This window comes from Vigna unguiculata, chromosome 8 (assembly GCF_004118075.2).
Source record: "Vigna unguiculata cultivar IT97K-499-35 chromosome 8, ASM411807v1, whole genome shotgun sequence".
Taxonomy (NCBI): Eukaryota; Viridiplantae; Streptophyta; class Magnoliopsida; order Fabales; family Fabaceae; genus Vigna; species Vigna unguiculata.
In genome coordinates, this window is record NC_040286.1 from 34,115,520 (window position 1) to 34,136,363 (window position 20,844).

Below are 20,844 nucleotides of genomic sequence, written 5' to 3' on the forward strand. Positions count from 1 at the left end.
TAAGTCATTTTTAATAACAAATATAAATATAACATTTATTAAATAATAAATTTGGTCAAATAATATTTTTCTATTTTGTAAAAAAATATTCAGACAAAATTAAAACAAATAAATTGGGTACTAAATTGAAACCAATAAATATATAGGGGTACTAAATTGAAACAAATAGACACATGTGGGGACTAAGTTGAAATGAAGACAATGACACTTGTCAGGTACCTTGACACGTGACGATTAAAAATATTTTAAAAAATCAAGAGGCTGATACGTGACAAGGTAGTTAACGCCGTTTGTGAAAACTTAACACAGGATACTAAATTGATGCAATAATCAAAATTGGGTACTAAATTGAGACAAAGATCAGAGTGGGTATCATTTTGAAATTTTCGAACCATTTATGATTTGAGTAATTAAGCCATTTCTTTCTGTTTTTTCTATACTCTCTATTCTTTCAATTATCAGATATTGATATAAAAAATTAGATTTTAAAATTATTAAATATTTAAATTTTGATTAATACATATTTTATAGAAAACAATTTTAAATATTTTAAAATATAAACCTTGCACATATAAAAATTAGTTACTGTATTTAAATTAAAATTTTTTAATTTATTTACATTAAATTTTTTTCTGCCCCAAAACATGTAAAGTGTCAACATTTCCTTAAATATTTTAATCTAATTTTGCAAAAAATCTAAGAATTTAAACTGATGTTCTATCAAATGCAAACTTTGGGCTTATGTAGAAAATTGCTCCATTAACTGGGCCGGTGGCGGTTGGGTCACAGCGAGTCACGCAGAGCTGAAACCAAATGTCCATCAAGTCCAAACGCTCCCATCACGCTAACACCCCCCACAAAAACACACACTCCAAGCGCACGTTAGCAGTCTCCGCCGTCTTCGCCACCGCGCGAGCGCCGTCGATGGAGTCTCTCTTCGACACGATCAACGTCCGCGACCTTCTCTCGGCGCAGGACCTCTCGGACCCAACCTCCCCTCTATCAGCGCCCGATCTGCACCTCCTGATCCAGCGCCTCGAGTCACAGTCCCTCCAGATCCGCTCGCAGGTCCAGTCCTACCTCGTCTCACACCGTGAAGACTTCGCGCGCCTCTTCTCTCTCTGCAACGATGCCGTTTCACAGACTCGCGAGGTCTCCGACGACGTCGCCGCCATTATCCGACTCCTCTCCGATCGACCGATCGATGCCGAGGTGCGCGAGGTTGTGTCGGAGATGAAGGTGAAGAAAGAGGAGCTAAAGGTGAAAAAGGAGCTCCTAGGGCTGGTTGGAACCGTTGTGGCGTTGAACAAGGGGTTAGAAAGTGTGAAGGAAGCGTTGAGGAGTGGAAGGTTCGAATTCGCAGCACAAGGATTAAAGGAGTTGAAAGTGGCGTTGAGGATTGGTGAGGAGGATGATAGGGAGCCTTTGGTGTATGGTTTGTTGAGGAAGGAGTGGTCTCAGTGCTTTGAAGAGGTATGCTCTGCTTCCTTGTTACAATTTTTTATAGCTTGATTTGGTGCATTAGGTTTATGGTTATTTGCTAATACGTCGTGCTTTGAATGTATTTTGCGTGTGCCAATTGAGGTGAAGCCTTTCAGTATGTGGGAAATGAAATAGGTTTTTGTAAGTGGTGATTTGAGTTGTATTGACAATTTAGTGTGAAAACAATGTAGATCAGGGTTGGTTTAGGGGGGAATGTGCAGTAAACAAAAACTAGATTCCTAGATTTACACATTATTTGCTCTTCATATTGCCTCCCAAATAAAGGCTAAGTACTCAGTTATACGGAAACAAGATGCAGTATGAAGTTATAAGTTATGCCAAGTATATTTCAGTCGGAAATCTTCAACTAAACACAATGATGGTAATACTTAATGCATTTTCCCTGGATGATTACCTCATATTTGCTTTGAAGATGATAGCTGAGTTATACTTTCATTGATATATTTCACAATATAATCAATTTGTGTGATTTGTGCCATAGTTATGATGTTTGGGTCGTTTGTGATTTTTATTGAGTTTGTGATTGTTTTTAGAGGAATTCGATTTGGGTTTGTAGATTCAAGAGGTCCTTGTGAAATATATGGAAAAAGCTGTACGATTTGATGGGGACTTGAATCAAGTTGAGGTCAAGTATCAATTAGAAGTAGAGAATGTGAACAGGATTCAGTTACAAACAGTTCTGGAGGCAATGGATGTAAGTTAATTCATTATAATTTTAACTCTCTATTTGAGATCTTCTATTGTGTTCCAATCGTGCTATTTGTTCTTCCTCTTATTTATTTCATTTTTAGGTTGTTAGTATTCTAGAGTATGGGCTTGCTAAAGTTGCTGATTTGATGATCAAATATGTTATTACTCCATTTGTAAATCATGGACGACCTCTTTCATTTTTAGAGGAATTGCATCAAGAATCGGCTGTCCTGAAGATAGTTGCATCACCAGATATTAAGGTGAGTGTGATGTGCTAGGGTCATGGAATCAATTGTACTACTCACACTTTTCCATTCCATGCCAGAGTTACCTGCCTGCACCGTTGGCAGGGGATATTGTTACTTAGTTGCATGTGTTATTGGTTTATTCACGGACAACATTCACTAATTTTAAATTGAATTTATATTGATTAGATCAGGAAGCATTTTCATTTACCTGATATAATCTTATTTTCATTTTCAGTTTGAATTTTTAGATGGAGAGTTTCTCTATTCAGGGATTCTGTTATTTATCAAATTTGTTTACAGAAGTATTTGCCTCCAGAAAAGTTCTTGGATGCAATGTTTTGGACGGTTGACATGGCCAAGGATATCAGACCTAATAATATCTAGTTTTCTCTCAAAGGTTTGCCCTTCAGACCTAAGCATTGTGTGCTTTGAAGCGAGTCTAAGGATGTGTATCCATATAAATACCATTTTATTGATTTCAAATGAAATTGAAATGAATGCTGCTATTGCTTTGTAATATGCTAGTGCACATGATCCATATGATCCCTAAGAACAAAAATAAGGTTATTCCTATCCCTGTCTATCTTCTGATCTAGAATGATTACTTGGTGGTTAGTTGTAGTGTCTGAAAGACAAGGAGGAAGCGTGTCTTTAATAATTTGTAGATAGTGATTCAAGATCTCTGATTTCAGGTTGTACCAACCGATGCATCAAAACTTCCTGACTTTCAGAAGATCATCATCCGTACATCTGAATTTGAGGCAGCTTTGAAGGAGCTTATGTACATTTCATCTGATAATGATAACAGGCTGAGCAATTTTGCTGAAAATGTTGAGGTTCACTTTGCATTTAAGAAAAAGACAGAGATCTTGGCTAAAGCTAGAAATCTGCTTCTAGAATGTGACTTTTCAATTCCTCAAGTGAGTTTCCAGACTGGGAAAATTATTCTTTTGCTATTTTGATTTGCAATTATTTATGAAGAAGGTTGCTGCAGGAGTATACAAGGGATGGTTCTATTTGGAAGAATGATGAAACATCTGTCCAGTCATCCAGCCATGTAGTAAATTTACTTTTCTTATCAGAGAGATGTCTAGTATCCAAAGCAGCCAAAGAATTGATGGGGCTAATTCATCAGACACTGCAGGTATACCATCCATAAAAAATGAAGTATCTAAATAGTGACTCTAATATGCAGTATATTTTATTTGAAATATAAACTCTGGACTTCTCTTTTCTATATATCATTTCGATCACTAGAGGTCCTATATTTTATCTTTATCACTAGAGGATATCAAATCTCTGCTTATTTTATTGATTCAGTTTTCTCAGTATAAATAAGCCATCCATGTTGTTCCAGAAGCACATGGGTATAGATCGATGTCTCTCTTTCCTATAGTTTAGCAGTTTCTAAATTGAAGTATATGGGAGCAATATTACAAAATGGTGCGGATATCACTGAAGATGTCACACTATAATGACTAGGTGCTTTAAAATGGACAAATACATAGGTGGGGGGTATTTGTGACGATAGAGAAAATGACTTGGATATATTAATTGAAGATGTTATACCACAGGTTTGTAAGGTTAAGTTATGTATAATAAAATGATGGGGAAATTACTAAGAGATGTCACATACAAGATTCAAGTTGAGTGGTTAAAATGAAGAAACGTGTAGTTTTATTAGTGAAAATACCTATCAAACTCAAAGAGAAGTTTGCGACATACTGCTGAACAACTATATTGTATGAGTGTTTGGCTTTAAAGGGATAACTAAGGAGTAAAAAATTAAAATTCTAAGATGGATGTATGATCACATAGGATATAGAATGATTATATATAAGGAGATAATGGTGTGAGTTCTAACTGAAAGACGTCAGGCGTGGTAGGTTTATTGGTGAAAATATCTATCAAGCTCAAAGGGAAGTTTTGTTGTACTGCTGACCAACTATATTCTGAGTGTTTGGCTTTAAAGAGATAAACTACAAAAATTGGGAGTAACAAAAATAAGAATGTCAAGATGAATATTTGATCACAGAAAAGGACAGTACATAAAATGATTATGTAATGTGATAGTGGTGACTTCCGACTGAAAAATGGTTAAAGCAGATAGACACATGGAAAGAAGGGCAGTGGAGGCACCAATTAAGAGAATAGATAGCATGGATTTTAGTCATGTGAAATAGGTAGAGGGGGACCAAAAAAGACTTTGGGAAAAGTTATTAAATGCAATGGATGAATGACATTTTTGAGAATTTAGTTTTTAACCAAGCCAAATGGCACAGTTTAATCTATAAGCCAAACTCACCTAGTGAGATAAAGCTATTGTTGATGTTGTCTAGAGCATTGAAGTTACTCTGTCTAGGCTCAAATTCATTTTATTTTTGAACTTGGGTGATCGGAGTGCATTGTTTTTTTCTTCTTTCATGTTACTAATACTGTGGTGACAATTGTTTGATTATTGAACTGTACCAATACCCTTAATTTAGTTAACAATTTTTTTTATATTAGTAGTGAAGCTGATCTTTGCAACAAAATATTGTCCAGGATGTTTGCTTATCATCTACAAGAGTTGCTTTGGAATTTTATCAGACAGCTAGAGATGCCGTACTCCTTTATGAAGTAGTTGTCCCTATCAAGGTTAGTCCATGTATAGCAGTGACAGTACATTTTAGTATTTCTTTAATGGAGTAAATTTATGAGTGAATCTAATGAATGAATGGCAGTTTATTGTCAATAGAATTATTAATTCTAGAGTAACCCCCTTTTGTACTAATGTGTATACCTTTCCTGATCTTTGGCTGAGATAACCTATAATTGGCATCCTAGACTTATGTGGAGAATTTATCTTCTTTATGCAGTTGTTGTCCTTGTCAAGGTTACCATTAGGTGTTAGTTGTTGTCTGTTTATACTTTCATCTTACAGTAATAACTTCTATTTTTAATTTGTGAAGCTAGAGAGGCAGCTCAGTGGCATTAATCAAGTAGCTGTTCTGTTGCATAATGACTGTCTTTATCTCTCCCAGGAGATACTTGGGTTTGCATTTGAGGTAAACACTTTTAATAGCTAAGGATGAAGTAAATTCGCAATATTTAAGTTATTTACTATTGTTTAACAAAAACATCGGCTTTTATTTTAACTTTAGTTCGTAGTATTTGCTTAAAACATAACTGTGATTCCTCAAATGAAAAATTCAAGACAATCAGACTATGTAAACCTTCTCAATTTTATATGTTTATTGTTTTTTCTTTGCTCCTCATGCATTTGTTTGCTTTTCTCAGTATCGGACAGACTTTCCAAGTTCCATTAAGGAGCATGCTGTGTTTGTTGATTTGGCTCCAAGATTTCAGCTGTTGGCAGAAGAAATACTGCAGAGACAAGTTCACCTTGTTATTTATAATTTGAAGGAGGTACTATCGTAATTAAAATGCTTGAAGCATGCAGTGATATAATTGACACTTGCCTTACTGACCTGGTGCTTCCCCATATTTGCCTGTTTATAGGCTATAGATGGTGCTGATGGGTTTCAAAATACTCACCAGATGAAACAATTTGAGTCAGCTAAATTTAGTATAGAGCAGGTAATTTCCTTGTACTCATAATGTGTCTGTCTACAATACTTTACAATTTATTATTCCTCATTTCTTTTGTTCCCCTTTGTCCTCCCCTGTATCCAGCATATGTGGTGGATTTATTACCATGGATTTCTAGTATTAGTTGATGTCTTTTTAGTTTCACAAATTGAAACTGCATGTACTTGATTAGGTTGTTTTCATTCTGGAAAAAATACATATCATATGGGAGCCACTTTTGCTGCCTTCAACCTACAGGAAAAGCATGTGTACTGTCTTAGAGTCAGTTTTCTCAAGAATTGCTAGAGATATACTTCTGTTAGACGACATTGCTGCAGACGAGACTTTACAGGTAGAATTTATACCATAAGTCAACTAATTAATGCTTGTAGTAGCACTATTGTAATTCATTAGTTGGTCTTAAGCATTATTTCACACATTTTCAGCTTCAAAGGCTTATTCATTTAATGCTGGAAAACCTATCATCATTATTGGAGTCTTTGGCCCCAGTGGAGCAGACTTTGCAAGAGTTCCCTGCACAGTCTCCTGAAGATTTAATCCCATCCTTGCGTAAAATCCGGAAACTATCAGGTATGATGTAGAATCTTCTCAATTATTCCTTAAAAGACAGATTGAATTGTGTTATCTGTTAACAGCTAATCTCCTCATCTTTCATTTTGCCTCAGAATTATTAGATATGCCTTTAAAATCCATTACATCATCTTGGGAGAATAAAGAATTGTTCTCTTGTGGCTTTACAGTAACTGAGGTATTATTTGATTATTGATGTCTTTATTTTTTGGCCTTCTTGGGACAATATATTTTATATCCTTGATTTCTTTATTTTCCTGTGGTTGAATTTTTGTTCCTCCTCTTTCCATATCAAAAGCGTTTTTTTTTTTTTCGAAGAGAAAAAATTGTGGATCATATTGCTACTACAGGAAATAAGAACATGTTTGAGTGGGTTGTTTCATATGATTCACTAGTATGTTTTGTTCCATAAAAGTTTATGTTAAATGGCCTGATGTGATATCTTTTCCTTTGTCTTGTTCATGTTTTTGCAATTTTAAAAGTGTTGTATATTAATTGTATTTGATGAGAACCTGTAAGGTCTCTTACGTTGATTGTTGATCTTTTTGGTAGGTGGAAGATTTCATAAAAGCTATATTTACAGATTCGCCTTTAAGAAAAGCATGTTTATGGAGGATACAAAATGCAAGCTTTTAGGATTCATCTAACTTCGTGCTGAATCTATAAATACGAAGAACACACTGGAATTTGAGATTTTGAGATGATCGAAGACCTTGGCAAAGGCATGCTGGAGTTTGAGCTGCCACTCCAAATACTACGGGTAGCAGATGTGTGCTGATAAATTCTGATGAGGAGGCTTCCCGATAAAGATTTTGTTAGACAAAAGTGTATGCTGTACGAGTGATAGTCTTTCTATTTACATTTTTATTCCTTTTTCGTTCAAAGCAGCAATGTAGGGAGGGGTTGTGCAGACTTGTGCCTGGTTTCTTTTGTAGAGAAAATCCTAATTGGCATCGATAGGAATAACTGGTATGAATCCAATGGTAGATACAAGCATGTAATGCTACTCCTTAAAGATAGATTCAGTGAGACCATTTTTAGATACATATATAGGTAAACGATTATCGCTCAGATGTTGGAAATAGAATTATTTTTCAGGTGTTGTGATTCGCATTATTACGTCATAAATATTGTGCAATTACCTACATGGCGGTCATGCAATTGGATTGTATCGACCTTGAATTTAATAGAAATGATGTTATTTTGTTTAAATTCAATCCAAAGCTCTATATACTGGCAATTTGAATTTGGCTAGATTTTTTTGGTATCAATGCTCTCGTGTTGATATTTAAGAAATACGACATGATTGAGGTTTTCTGAGGAAGTTTCTTCGTCGAGCTTAATATTTTTGGTCAATGAAAGGACAACTTTTCATTATAAGTGGTCTTGGTAACAAAAGTTAAAACCTTATATCATTGAATAATGTGAAATATTAATATTAATAGATTTCAGCGGGATGCAAGTGGGGAAATCGTATCCGTGACTGTTGCAGGGAAAGCAGAGAGAAATGGAACCGAGGAAAATTGAATTACTGAAACCTGAAGATATCAAATGGAGATAGAGGTAAGAGTGAAAGTAATAGTACTAACTGTACATTAACCGATGATTTCGACACAAATATAGACAAAGTTCCATTTAAACTAAATTTTATTTATTCATACAAATTCAACACATCAATAAATTTACAGCAACATTACACACTCATCAGTCACAACACATGCACCTTGATTAATAAAACTGAAGTAGATCCCCAGACATAGACTCTTGACTGTATGTAACAGGCATGTTTTCAACGTATGCATTTAATTGTAATTTATCTACATATCTCAAAAACTGTCAACGAGATTCAATCCCGTGTAAGTGTTTTACATTGATGATACCTGTTTATAAGATTTGTAATACCTCAATGATCCACTACACCTAGATTTATATCTAAATGACATCACTCTTTCAATAGCTAATGATTTTGAGGAGAATGTATGTCTAAATATTTGTACTTTAATTTAAATAAGTTAGTTATAAGAGTTTTTTTATGTTTCAATTTAAAATATATATATATTAGGTATTTAGGAAGTTAAGATTGAGAGACTTTGTATTTTATTTTTTATTACATTTTTTCTTTACACATATAAAGAGATAGAGTCTTAAAAAAATTGTTAAAACTTCTCTTTATGATAAATCTCTTCTTCTAGAATATATTTTCTAAACATAAAAAACCAACAGAGTATATAGATCATCAAAGATCCTTTGTTATGAATGTTGTACCTGTTAGCTCAATGCTCATTGATAGGTAAAACAAAAACATCGCTGACATTTTCCTAGATAAATATCAGTACCACTGAATGACATATTTCAAAATCCTCATAAGATCACACATCACTAGACTGGTCTTTAACTTGTAACATGGAAAAACAGAACAGTGATCACAATCATCATGAGAAACATATTGCCTGTAACGTAAAAATCGGTGGTTGAAACTTTAATTTGCTATAATTCCCTTCTCAATTGATCATAGTTCATCCTTGCTTGAAGCATCTTCTCCCATTAGTTCTTCAAGTGAAAATTCATCCTCCTCAATTATTTCTCCATCTTTTCCATCCCATGGTTCTGTCTTTACAATGGTTGGAGTGCTTTGCAGCGGCAAATTCCCTTTGCCTCCACGTCCAGCATCTTTCACAAATTGTCTGCAGAAAATAGATAACTAATGTTTAAGAGCTTGTTCATCTCAATAGTTTGTTTATATTTAGCATAAGAAGGAAAAAACTTGCATAATTTGGTCGAGTTCAAAAGCACTCTTGAGAGGAGCATAAACAGCTTTCTTAATGTTAAGGGCCACTAAAGCTGGATAACCATATCCACCAACACCCACTTGCTTCTCAAGATCCAGCTGCTTCCCTGCAGCTACCCAGACATAGCTGTGCTCAAAGACACAAAAATTCAATCAAAAAATGTTAAGGAATTCACCAACAAAGATTTATTAAAAATACACATAAATAAAGTATTTGCAGCACTGACAGAATAAAAAAAAATTGGAATGTAGAGAGTAACGCGTAAAGTGATGGAAGCAAAGCAAAATGTTGTTTTAACTTGCCTGTATGGACTTCTTTTAAACTTTTCTGCAACTGATAATAGTTGCTGAATATATCTGTTCCTCCCCTCAGCCTTGGAATCCAAAATGTCAGGAAGGAAGGCAACAAAACAGATTGCGGCAGTACCACATTTCTCTTCCAAAACATCCTATAGAGAAGGTTCATGTATCATTTAATACATGGTTTTGTGAATAATTGAAATCATTTAACAGAACACACACACATGTTAAATTATATGTTTCACAATCAGTGCCCTTAGGGCACTCTTCCTTAGCAATATCCATTATCTTATTATAATCTTTTTTCAAACCAATGCACACTAAGTAGGCAGGAGAGAAAATGCTTACTGGACTGTGTATCTCTGTCACTTCTGGAGGAGCAACATTTGTTTCCAGCTGCTCTAATGCAAATGATTCAATAGCTGCGGCGGTTCTTGCACCTTCATAAGGAATAGGACTATCTTTATCAGCACCAAATACCAAGATTGTGGGGAATCCTTGGACTTTGAACCTGCTCATTAGTGACTGGTAAAAAAATTTCCTGTCAGAACAATATAAACTAAAGAGCGTAATAAAACATTATAAAATAAGACAGCAGTAAGAGTCTTACCCTTAACAAGAATACATAAAAAATAAATAAAAAAATAACTATGCAGTGACCATCTTGATCACAGGCATAGTGGTTTTGACAAGTTCTTACAATCTATTTTGAAGTATAACATTACCTTTTCAGCATCACAGTCAACATGGCCCAGTTTAACCTTTCCTTTCAAATTATTGGATGCTTTCTTCCACTCAGGAGCTAATTTTTTACAATGTCCACACCTTTGGGAAATAAAAGAGGATAAATGTTATTATTAGAGCTACACCTCTGAAATGTCAACATGGTAAGACTTTAGATTTCAGAACACAAGCAGCACTTACCAAGGTGCAAAAAATTCCACAATCCAGAGTTCTTTGCTTTTGAGGACCAATTCATCAAAGTTTCCAGAGTTTAATTCTACTGAAGAACTGGTTTCTGTCTTTTCATTTGAACCCCCTGTTGCTTTTCCACTTAACCGCTCCTTCAAAAGAGCCTTTACCTGTATAGAGATATAAATAAGGAGGCAATACTTCAGAGTCAAGGTAATACTATTTACTGAATTTTTTTTTTCTAAAATAAATACTGCATATTTGAAACACGACAAAATGATTTAGCATGGAGTAACTAGTCACAAAAATTAATTAGTGAGTTTGCTTGTGATAGTCTGCCACGTATGACTTTGTTTATTTATCAAACATCAGTCAATAAATCATGCAAATCAAGAATTAAAACAAAACTGAATGACTTGTTTTTTCATAGACCTGTACTTACAAGTAGTCACATAACTCTCACCTAATACATTCAAACTTTCTCTGCTTAGGGTTTTTACACTAGAAAAGGGGTGTGTAAAATGAATTTTGCTGTTAAATTTTTAATCAGAATTTCATTCACTATGCAGTTATTCAATTTTTAAAAGAAATACAAGAAATTGTTTTATTTGTTATGAAGAGGAGATCTATCCACTTATACAGCACACAAGCAATACTACTTCTCATACAACACCAGAAATATTACATTAAAGATGGGGGAAAAAGGTTAAAAATAACCGACGCAAGATTCCAACGAACCTGTTGAAGTGCAAATTCAGCAATTGGTTTGACATCTCTGGCTCCTTGGTAATCAACCGGTGGCTTTCCTGGAGCAAACACTTTTATAGTTGGAAATCCTCTGATTCCATATTCCTGTGGGGAATCAAGAAAAAACCATGCACACCCACATGTGCGCAAATGTAAAGGTTTTTTAAAGTTCCAACATAAAGTTATAATAACAAAATAAGAAACAGGCAAACGTGTAAATCATAATTCAAAATCTACGAGTAAAAATCTCATGCATAGACAGCTGATGTTATGAAGCAACAGGCAAATAAAGAATCTCCAAGGAGATATTCTATCTTGTCCAGGTACTATATTCTTTGGTTGCTTTGCACAAAAAAAGTGTTTGGTGCTAGATCCAACAGCAAGGAAAAACTTTACACATACAATAGTTCTTGCGTGCTGATATTCCATAAAACAAACAAGTAATCTAAAATGGTCCAAATGATTAGGTCCATTTCAATTAATAACATTCAATTGTTTGAAACAGACAGTTCTAAGAGCTCAAATAAGTATGCAAAACAAACCGTGTTTCGCATCCTGCCTGATCCACATAAAGGCAATTCCAGTGTACAATACACATAAAAGTCAAGCATATAATAAAGCACCTTCATATTTCAGAAAGGCTGATTGCAAGAACCAAAGAACAAATGTATCATACTCTTTATTTAACACATTTCAATGTTTCATTACATCTAAAAATGCCATCATTAATAAAGAAATGAACAATACACAACCTGAGCCAAAGACGAGTGAGCATCAGCATCAAGTGCTGCCACAGTAACCACACCCTTCAACACAGTAGCTGCCTTCTCCCATATCGGAGTCAGAGCCTGACAGTGTCCACACCATGGAGCAAAGAATTCAACGAGAACAACTCCATTTGAATTCAGAACCTGCCATGAACCTTGATTTCAGCCATCAAAACTACAACCACATCACAACGCCACAAATATCTATGTACATGCCCAGATAGATTTCAAGAACAAAGATACAAAATTTAAGGTTTCTACAAAATACCAATTTGAAAAAAGTGCAAATACAGTGAGATCACGAAATGGGGGCACTGAGGAAAGAGTTCAAGATTTAAACATGATTCACCTTGGACTTGAAGTTGGAGGGTGTGAGTTGAAGCACGGGCGAGGATGCTCCATAGAGTGCGTAGGAAGGGGCGAGGTTGAAGAAAATTAGCAAAAGAGGAAATGAAACGAAAAATGGTGTTCGAATTTGAGACATTGGTATTGTCTTTCTCTCACTCTGTGCACTCTGAATCTACGCAGGGAAGAAAGAACCCTTCTTGGTTTGTTTTGTCTGTTCGAGTACTTTCTATTGCTACGTGTGTCATCCAATTATATACTTACACGTCAGACACTCGTGTTGGCAAATAAATTTTCTTTCTTCATTTTAAAGTCCAAATAAAGAATTTGATTAATGTTAAGAAAAAATGTTTCTTTCTGATGATAAAAGTAAATTACTCTTAGACAGAAGATTCTTATATAATTATAATATACGATAGAAAAATCTTCAAAATTAGCAAGTGAATTTAATTTGAATTTTAACATATTTAAAAAATAATATAAAACAAAAACAATGAGATGGTATTCCATCAAGATTTTTAAACATTGAAAAAATCTTTAAAAAGTATTTTTTCGAGACTATAATTTTATAAAATAGCAAAAAATAAATAGTGTTCAATTAAAATTTAAAAAAACTTATTTAAAATTAAAAATCACACTACTTTTAATGTATTATTTTGTATTTAAATTTGTATAACATAAATAATTAATAAATTCAGTTTCATTTCATCCATGAGCTTAGCTTCATCCTCTGAGAATTCCGACAAAAATAATGTGTCAGATGTAATATATTTGTTATACATAAATAAATAAATAATAAACTCTTATATTGAATAAATATGTATAATCTTAATTTGGTTATTCATAACACAATATGTTTTCAGTATATAAGATATATCAATAATTAATATCGTATAAGATTAATACTTAAATACATTTTTAATCGACATAAAAATGTATTTTAATTATATAACTTTAGTTTCACCAACTCATCCCCTTATAAACTGTTTGACGATGAGGGATTGTAAAGTGTTTGATGTGGTATTGATCACCATAAAAGGCAATCACCAAGTTAAGTGCACTTCGAAGTTTTTATTTTGTTTCTCGTCTATTTTACTAGTGATCTTAAGTAGATTCAATTCAAGTAAGTTATTATATCACTTTACATTTTACCCCATGACTGAAACAAGTCCCGCATCGAAGAAATTTTCATATGAATCGTGCTTTATAAATCTCTGACATTTGCGTTTGTTCGCTGAGCTGGGTAATGCTAGCTTGTAACCTAAATAGGAGCATTAAAGAGCTGGAATACGACTTGGCTATGCTTGGTTGGGTTGATGAATGCACAATATGCTGGCTTGCCCACTCCAAGTCAATAGCTGGGCCATGGGATTTGGGCTAAAGCTTTGGTCTCCTGATCCTTAAAATGGAGGGCATAGCGTGAGGCTGGTTTCACAGAGCAGCGAACACTTCCTACTGTTGACAGTGGAGGGATAACAGGCTGCACCATTCCTAACCCACTAAAAACCAGGTGTCCCAAGCTCATAAACCATCTTCTTCTTTTTTTCTTTCTGTTTTTAATACCATAAAATGTGGTATTATAGGAGAAAAAGCAAGATTGTAGGAATTTCCTTTACTGATATCATATTCGGTAAAATTACATGGTGACATTTCTGTGCTATTAAATTCTATGATGTAGACAGGTGATGATAAAATTCTATAGGATGTATAATTCACTAGATATCACTGCTGGAGCCTAAAGAAAGATATAAGAGGTTCATAGACATCTCGATAAGCATTTTCACCCATAACATAATCTGCATGAGCATAATCATTTCTGTACTGCACTACAAGCTTATCTGGGCGATGATCTTTAAGAATTTCTAATAGACGTTGCACATCCTTAACATCAGAAAGAGCATCAGCGCCTCCATAACTCAGGAAGAGAGGAAGCTCATTTGGAATCCTTGCCATGTCGTATGCTGGAGGAGTGGGTTGTCCATAGTGTTTTATGTTCTCATCTTCATTCTGGTAATCAAACATTAATGTGGTTCCTTCTCTGATCACTGATATTCATGTATGATTAAGATTTATAACCCCTCATGAAAGAAAAATTTAACAGCTGATTGTAGTCAAATTTTCAAAATCTCTGCTAAAACTAAATTAGGAAAATGGAACCACTTACTCTGAGATAGATGGATCATGTTCTTTGTTGCTGTTGACTGAGGCTCGTGATCCAAAAATACATTTACAATGGAAGGGTTGAGGCAGCAATTTGGGCCTGAAAGCATAACAGTGTTGTCAATGAAGGAAACTAAGTGTTAGTTTTGGTGGTTGAATGATAGTTGAATAAGAACATGAAGGCTACCAGTGAAAGAGGTCAACAAGTTGGTGCAGTCAATGCCTGTGTTATTGCACAAGTCCTTTAGAAACTTTATAACAGAGACCCTATTCAGACATCAGAAAAATTAAGTGATATAAGACTTCAGCATATGGGTCCTTTTGAAGAAACAAAGTAGTGAAAGAACACTCTTTAGAGTCAAATTCGGTGATAGATTAAACATTTGAAAGAATATTTCAGAGACAAAATCTTTGAAGGCTAAAGTGGTGACAGAAAGACTAGTGTGAGGATGCATATAACTTTGGAGGATCAAATTCGTGGTTTCTTAAATTATACTTAAACTTTTCATTCAATGGAAACACAGTTTAACATCAGGATGACTTCTGGATCCGATCTTATTCTACCCACTAAGAATTTGAGAAATGTCTGCATATTACTTTCTTACAACATTAAAATTGGAACCATGAGGAACCAACATTGCAGCCTTCTAATCTTAGCCACAGTGCAAAGAAATGAATGACAATGAATAATAGACAATAAGAATAACATACCCTCTCATATTAAATTCGAAGACTCCAAAGTTGTACAGTGACTGTAAAGAGGAAAACACAGGTTTTCAGTGTCAATCATTTAAATTGTAAAAGGAAAATTTTCTTGACAAACAATAAAAGCATTCTTATAACTAATACCTCTGCAATGAAGTTTTCAGCTGCGTTTTTAGCAAGGGGTGAAGTCATCTGACCAACATAAGCAATTGGGCTAAGCAACGCAGCTGATCTCAATATGTTCAATAACTGGTCTTGGGAAAAAGCAGCCAATGCAATCAAAGTTCCCTACAAAGGAATTCAACACTCTATGAAGAAGTCAAAGACAAGAATGGTGCAGTTTCTGAAGATTAGAATGTGAAATTTACCTGTGAGTGACCAACATAGTGCAGTTTTTGTCCAGTTAGATCATGCACATACTTGAATGTGGCTGGAAGATCATATGCAACTAATTCATCCCATGACCAATTCCAGTAATCCTAAAGAATAAAACTGATATAATCAATAGAACCAAACAAATTGCTGACACAAAAATGCATCAACATTTTAGTACACAAAAACTAACCGAGCTATTAGTAGGTAAAGTTATATGTTGCCGGCTATATTTGGTTCCACGTGTGTTAGCAACCCAAACATCAAACCCATTATCCGCCAAAAGAAATGCAAGAGACTGCTTTGAAGGTAGCAATAACCATGTTATGCCATCCTGCAACCAAAGCACCACATTAATTGCCAACATCAACAACAAAATCCATGACATATAGTTGTTTATGAAACTTTTAATAACCATGAAAAGCCCATGCTGTAGAAGAACAGGTGGACCCCTTAATTCTCCCACTCTAATTCTTGGCATGTTAAGAACATAACCATCTTGTGTTGTCACCTAAAATATTACACAACAAACGAGTTAGTAGCTACTGGGTGCTCTAAATCTTGTTGATTTCTGACCAGAAACAGAAACAGGAACAGATGCAAGCACAGTACATACCAAGTGTTCTTCGCAGGTATAGCCTTTTGTCCTCACCATAGATGAGCAAATACCATCAGTGGAGGAGGGTGATGACAATGTTGCAGGAGTGGTGCTGAGTGGTGAGAGTTTTCTCCCAGTTGCAAGAGTAAAACCCCAGAAGAGAATCACAAGGATTGGTGAGAGTGATGTGTTGGCCATGTTCTGTTTCCTGGTACATTAATCTTCCCAATCCAGACATTATTTATACACGCAGAAAACAGGAAAAAATAATAGTTGTAAGGTATTCACATGAGGGGTTTTAAACCACCTTTTTTGTCAACAGTGGTTTAAACAAAAACATATGTGGGGTCTACCAAGGAGCCACTATTAAATTTTAGGAATTTTTGGACTTTGTTGCAACGCTTTTTTAACTTTGCAAGAAATGTGTGGATGGTTTTTTTCACTGCAGAGGTGACTCCTGACCACACCAATGTGGCGCATACAAAAAGCCAAAACATGTGCTTAGAACAAAATATTATAATGTTTTGTACCACAGAGCAAAAACCAGTTAGCAAACTACCATGAAATTACAGATTACCATAACAAATGCGTTCATACTTAGGCCTGAATCAACATATTAGCTTAATTTATAAGAATCCAATATTTTTCAAGTTAGAAGAAAAATATTTAAAATTTTAGTTGAGATATGAACGAATAAGTATATAATACTGTTACACAGACTTTCAGTTGTGCAATTAGTAATAAGATAACATGGGATGGTGAGAACTGAATCATTATTACTCAGTCCTTTTGAGTAATTGATGAGGATTGAACAGCTGAAGTTATAATAATACATATACTACCTAATTCTCATGTTCTTTATATGTATTACCTTTTTTGTGTACAATTGATATTTTAGAATTTCTAACAACTTAGTTAATATTCTTCTCAATACATCTTTACTAATTGTGCACAACAAATAATATAGAGATAAAATTCAATGCATTAAGTAAGGAGGTTATGCTAAGCAACAGAAATATATTAATATTTTTTCAATTAAATATTTGTTAATTTATGTTCATTAACCTTAAAGTTTTAGAGATATGAGAAGGAGGTTTTGCTAACCAAACAATAATTAAATATATTTTTAGTTCATCCATGTACTTCTACATTTTACAAAATTATTTTTAGTTAAATCTTTGAGAGTTTTTATTTAAGCAGCTAGAAAATGAGTAAAGATTAGTAGTAATAGTTTTTAAAAGATGATATTTAATTATTTTATTATTAAAATGTTGAATTATAAATAGTTTTTTAATAGTCATATTTTATTTTATTTTAATGTAATTATAATGCCTATGCTTGAATTGTGCGCTTAATACTAATTATGTGATAACCTAGTTGCTATCTCTAATCACGATATTCTATAACAAAACAGTAATTGTATATACATATGAAAATTTTAAGATGTCAAAATGGGTTTTTCTATCAGTTAATCTAGTTCATCACGGGTTCAAGCTGAGTTGGATTGAGAAAAATTCATTTTTTTCAAAAGTGAAAGTTGAATTCAACTCGGTTCACTTGACCCACGGGTTGAATGTGGATTGATCAACTTAACCCAGTAACATTTTTTATAATTTTTTATAATTTCTTTATAATTTTTTTAATAATTATTTACTACTCCTAATTATATAGGTTCACAATTTCAATTTTTAAATGTTTGAATGTTGTTCAATAATATTTGAATAGTTTGAATGTTTAATTAATTTGATTGTCAAGTTATATATGTTGATACTCTAATCTTTAACTATAATTTTTATAGTAAATTACTCAAGCAATCTTCTTATAAACAAATTTTTCTAAATTAATGACAAAAATGTGTAATTTTTTATTTATATTTTATTGAATAGCATGACAAAAAATGTCTAATATTAGCCATGTTTTTTTGAATTATATGAACACTTTCTTGAAAACAATTTATCATATATTGGTGGTGAGTATGATAAAAACATTGATTATTGATTTTATTGTGATTGTCATCTCATGGGTTGCTAAACAAACTATTTAAATATTTGAATACTTAAAAATAGATAAATAATAAATTTTTTTATGTGAGTTGGTGACTTAACCCACAAATCCGTGGTGGGTTGAGTCGGGTTACAAAAGTTCTGACTCATTATCAAGTGAACCGGATTTGATTCACTCATTTTGATGTTATAATTAGGGATGACAACGGGGCGGGGCGGGTACGGGTTTTGCTATCCCATACCCATCCCCATCTCCATACCTAAACCCAACGGGTATTAAACTTTTGTCTCATCCTCATCTCCACCGGATAACGGGTATAATCTCGTACCCATACCCATACCCATTTTCTTACTACTTCAATATTAATTTTAATTAATTTTTATAAAATAAAAAAAATTATGATAAAAGAAACATAATATTATCAAATATTCAATATTAGAAGGATGGTTGTTTCTTCGATATACTTGAGACTGAGACTTTAAAATATGAGTAGTGGACGACAGTACCACTCTCTTCCTCTTCTATTTATAGTGAAGCAAGCACGTACATATGAAAAGATATGAAAAGACTACTCTAAGATACTAGGCATGATTACATGCAACAGTAGATATGGCAGTAGGTAGTTTCCCACACTCAACACCCTACACATAGGGTTAATGATACAATAGGTATAGGTAATAATTCTAACACTCCCCCTCAAGCTGGAGCATACAAATTGTATGAACCAAGCTTGGAACAAATGAACTCAATCCGAGGTCCCCTTAATGACTTGGTCAACACATCTGCAAGTTGGTCATTTGACCCAACGAACTCAGTACAAATTTCCTTAGTCATCAATTTTTCTCGGACAAAGTGGCAGTCAATTTCTATGTGTTTAGTTCTCTCATGAAACACTGGATTTGATGCAATGTGGAGAGCAGCCTGGTTGTCACAATACATCTTCATGGTCTGAATTTCACAGAAGTTAAGCTCTCGAAGAAATTGCTTTACCCATATGAGTTCACACGTGAGAGACGCCATTGCCCGATATTCAGCTTCAGCGGTGGATCGAGCCACTACATTTTGCTTCTTACTTTTCCAAGAGATAACATTTCCTCCAAGGAGGACACAATATCCCGTAGTAGAGCGTCTGTCAACAGGAGAGCCTGCCCAATCAGCATCACAGTACCCAGAGATTTGAACATTGCCTTTATCTTCATATAACAAACCTTGTCCTGGAGCCTTCTTGAGGTACCTTAAAATACGGATGATGGCATTCCAATGTCCAAGACATGGCAAGACATGGAGTCTGCATAAACTGGCTAACAATTCCAACTGCGAAAGATAGATCAGGCCTCGTAATAGTGAGATAAATTAACTTTCCAACGAGCCTCCTATATCTCTCTGGATCGGAGAATAATTCGCCTTCTACTGTTGTTAACTTCTGATTCGGGTCCATAGGACTCTCTACTGGTCTGCAGTCAATCATACCTGTTTCTTGTAATATATCAAGAGCATATTTCCTTTGAGAGATTACAACTCCATCTTTTGACTGAGCTACTTCAATGCCCAAGAAGTATTTGAGGCTTCCGAGATCCTTGGTTTGAAAATGTTTACACAGGTGCTCCTTCAGTTGAGATATTCCAGTAGTATCATTTCCTGTAATAACAATATCATCAACATATACTATTAGGTAGACACATTTCCCAGGAGAGGTATGTTTGTAAAAGACTGAGTGATCTGCCTCACTGCGTCTTAACCCAAATTTCTGAACAATGGAGCTGAATTTTCCAAACCAAGCTCGTGGTGATTGTTTGAGGCCATATAAAGATCGATGCAATTTGCATACCATACCAGACTCCCCCTGAGCAACAAACCCAGGAGGTTGCTCCATGTACACTTCCTCCTCAAGATCACCATGAAGGAAGGCATTTTTGATATCCAATTGATGAAGAGGCCAGTGACGAATTGCTGCCATTGCAAAGAAGAGGCGAATAGTAGTCATCTTGGCCACGGGAGAGAAGGTGTCACAATAGTCAAGGCCATAAACCTGAGTGTACCCTTTTGCAACCAATCGGGCTTTGAGTCGATCAACCTGACCATCAGGGCCAACTTTAATTGCATACACCCATCGACAACCAACAGCCTTCTTACCCAAAGGGAGGGGCACGAGCTCCCAAGTATGATTGCTTTCAAGAGCCTGCATCTCTGCAATCATGGCTTGTCGCCATCCAGGATGATCAAGTGCTTCATTCACATTTTTGGGAATAACAACAGAAGACACTGAGGATAAAAGTGAACAATAGGAAGGCGATAATCGGTGATAGCTAAGAAAATTATAAATGGGATGTGGATTTCGAGAGGAACGAGTACCTTTTCTGAGAGCAATGGGCCAACCTGAATCACCTTCATCAGGAGTCGTGGGATCAAGAGACGAGGGAGAAGAATCTGAAGTAGGGGATTCACCATGTTCTTGAACAACTGGACTATTCGTCGGCGTCCTGTGTTGGAGAGAGTCAATAGGTGGAGATGATGGCTCAGGAGGACTTTGGTCGAGACTTGGAG

At 34.7% G+C, this 20,844-nt stretch overlaps 3 protein-coding genes across 5 annotated transcripts; 1 reads left to right on the top strand and 2 right to left on the bottom strand.

Moving 5' to 3' along the window:
- Nucleotides 1-741: 741 nt before the first annotated feature.
- LOC114194383 (centromere/kinetochore protein zw10 homolog) lies at nucleotides 742-7,721 on the top strand. Of its 2 annotated transcripts, XM_028084566.1 has the most exons (14): nucleotides 742-1,473; nucleotides 2,060-2,197; nucleotides 2,295-2,453; nucleotides 2,677-2,838; nucleotides 3,134-3,361; nucleotides 3,436-3,585; nucleotides 4,986-5,078; nucleotides 5,393-5,488; nucleotides 5,721-5,849; nucleotides 5,943-6,020; nucleotides 6,205-6,363; nucleotides 6,458-6,602; nucleotides 6,698-6,780; nucleotides 7,155-7,721. In XM_028084566.1, the coding sequence occupies exons 1-14, from the start codon at nucleotides 814-816 to the stop codon at nucleotides 7,236-7,238; spliced, it is 2,364 nt and encodes a 787-aa protein (XP_027940367.1). In that variant the 5' UTR covers nucleotides 742-813; the 3' UTR covers nucleotides 7,239-7,721. The 2 variants fall into 2 exon arrangements, 1 of the variants encoding a protein (XP_027940367.1); XR_003606386.1 differs by lacking the exon at nucleotides 7,155-7,721 and having other exon boundaries at nucleotides 6,270-6,363; nucleotides 6,698-6,782.
- A 1,110-nt stretch (nucleotides 7,722-8,831) lies between these two features.
- Nucleotides 8,832-12,679, bottom strand: LOC114192984 (protein disulfide isomerase-like 2-3). The gene is made up of 9 exons (XM_028082670.1): nucleotides 12,466-12,679; nucleotides 12,102-12,260; nucleotides 11,341-11,454; nucleotides 10,615-10,772; nucleotides 10,416-10,515; nucleotides 10,039-10,215; nucleotides 9,694-9,839; nucleotides 9,371-9,517; nucleotides 8,832-9,286 (listed from the first exon to the last, which is right to left on the bottom strand). Exons 1-9 carry the CDS (start codon nucleotides 12,598-12,600, stop codon nucleotides 9,112-9,114), a joined length of 1,311 nt encoding a protein of 436 aa, XP_027938471.1. The 5' UTR covers nucleotides 12,601-12,679; the 3' UTR covers nucleotides 8,832-9,111.
- Nucleotides 12,680-13,495: 816 nt separating this feature from the next.
- Nucleotides 13,496-16,549, bottom strand: LOC114194161 (triacylglycerol lipase 2-like). 2 transcript variants are annotated; one of them, XM_028084250.1, is made up of 9 exons: nucleotides 16,315-16,547; nucleotides 16,114-16,209; nucleotides 15,892-16,032; nucleotides 15,695-15,805; nucleotides 15,471-15,614; nucleotides 15,333-15,373; nucleotides 14,809-14,888; nucleotides 14,626-14,721; nucleotides 13,496-14,506 (listed from the first exon to the last, which is right to left on the bottom strand). In XM_028084250.1, exons 1-9 carry the CDS (start codon nucleotides 16,492-16,494, stop codon nucleotides 14,184-14,186), a joined length of 1,212 nt encoding a protein of 403 aa, XP_027940051.1. In that variant the 5' UTR covers nucleotides 16,495-16,547; the 3' UTR covers nucleotides 13,496-14,183. The 2 variants fall into 2 exon arrangements, with proteins under 2 accessions (XP_027940051.1, XP_027940052.1); XM_028084251.1 differs by having other exon boundaries at nucleotides 14,368-14,468; nucleotides 16,315-16,549.
- Between the last annotated feature and the right edge of the window lie 4,295 nt (nucleotides 16,550-20,844).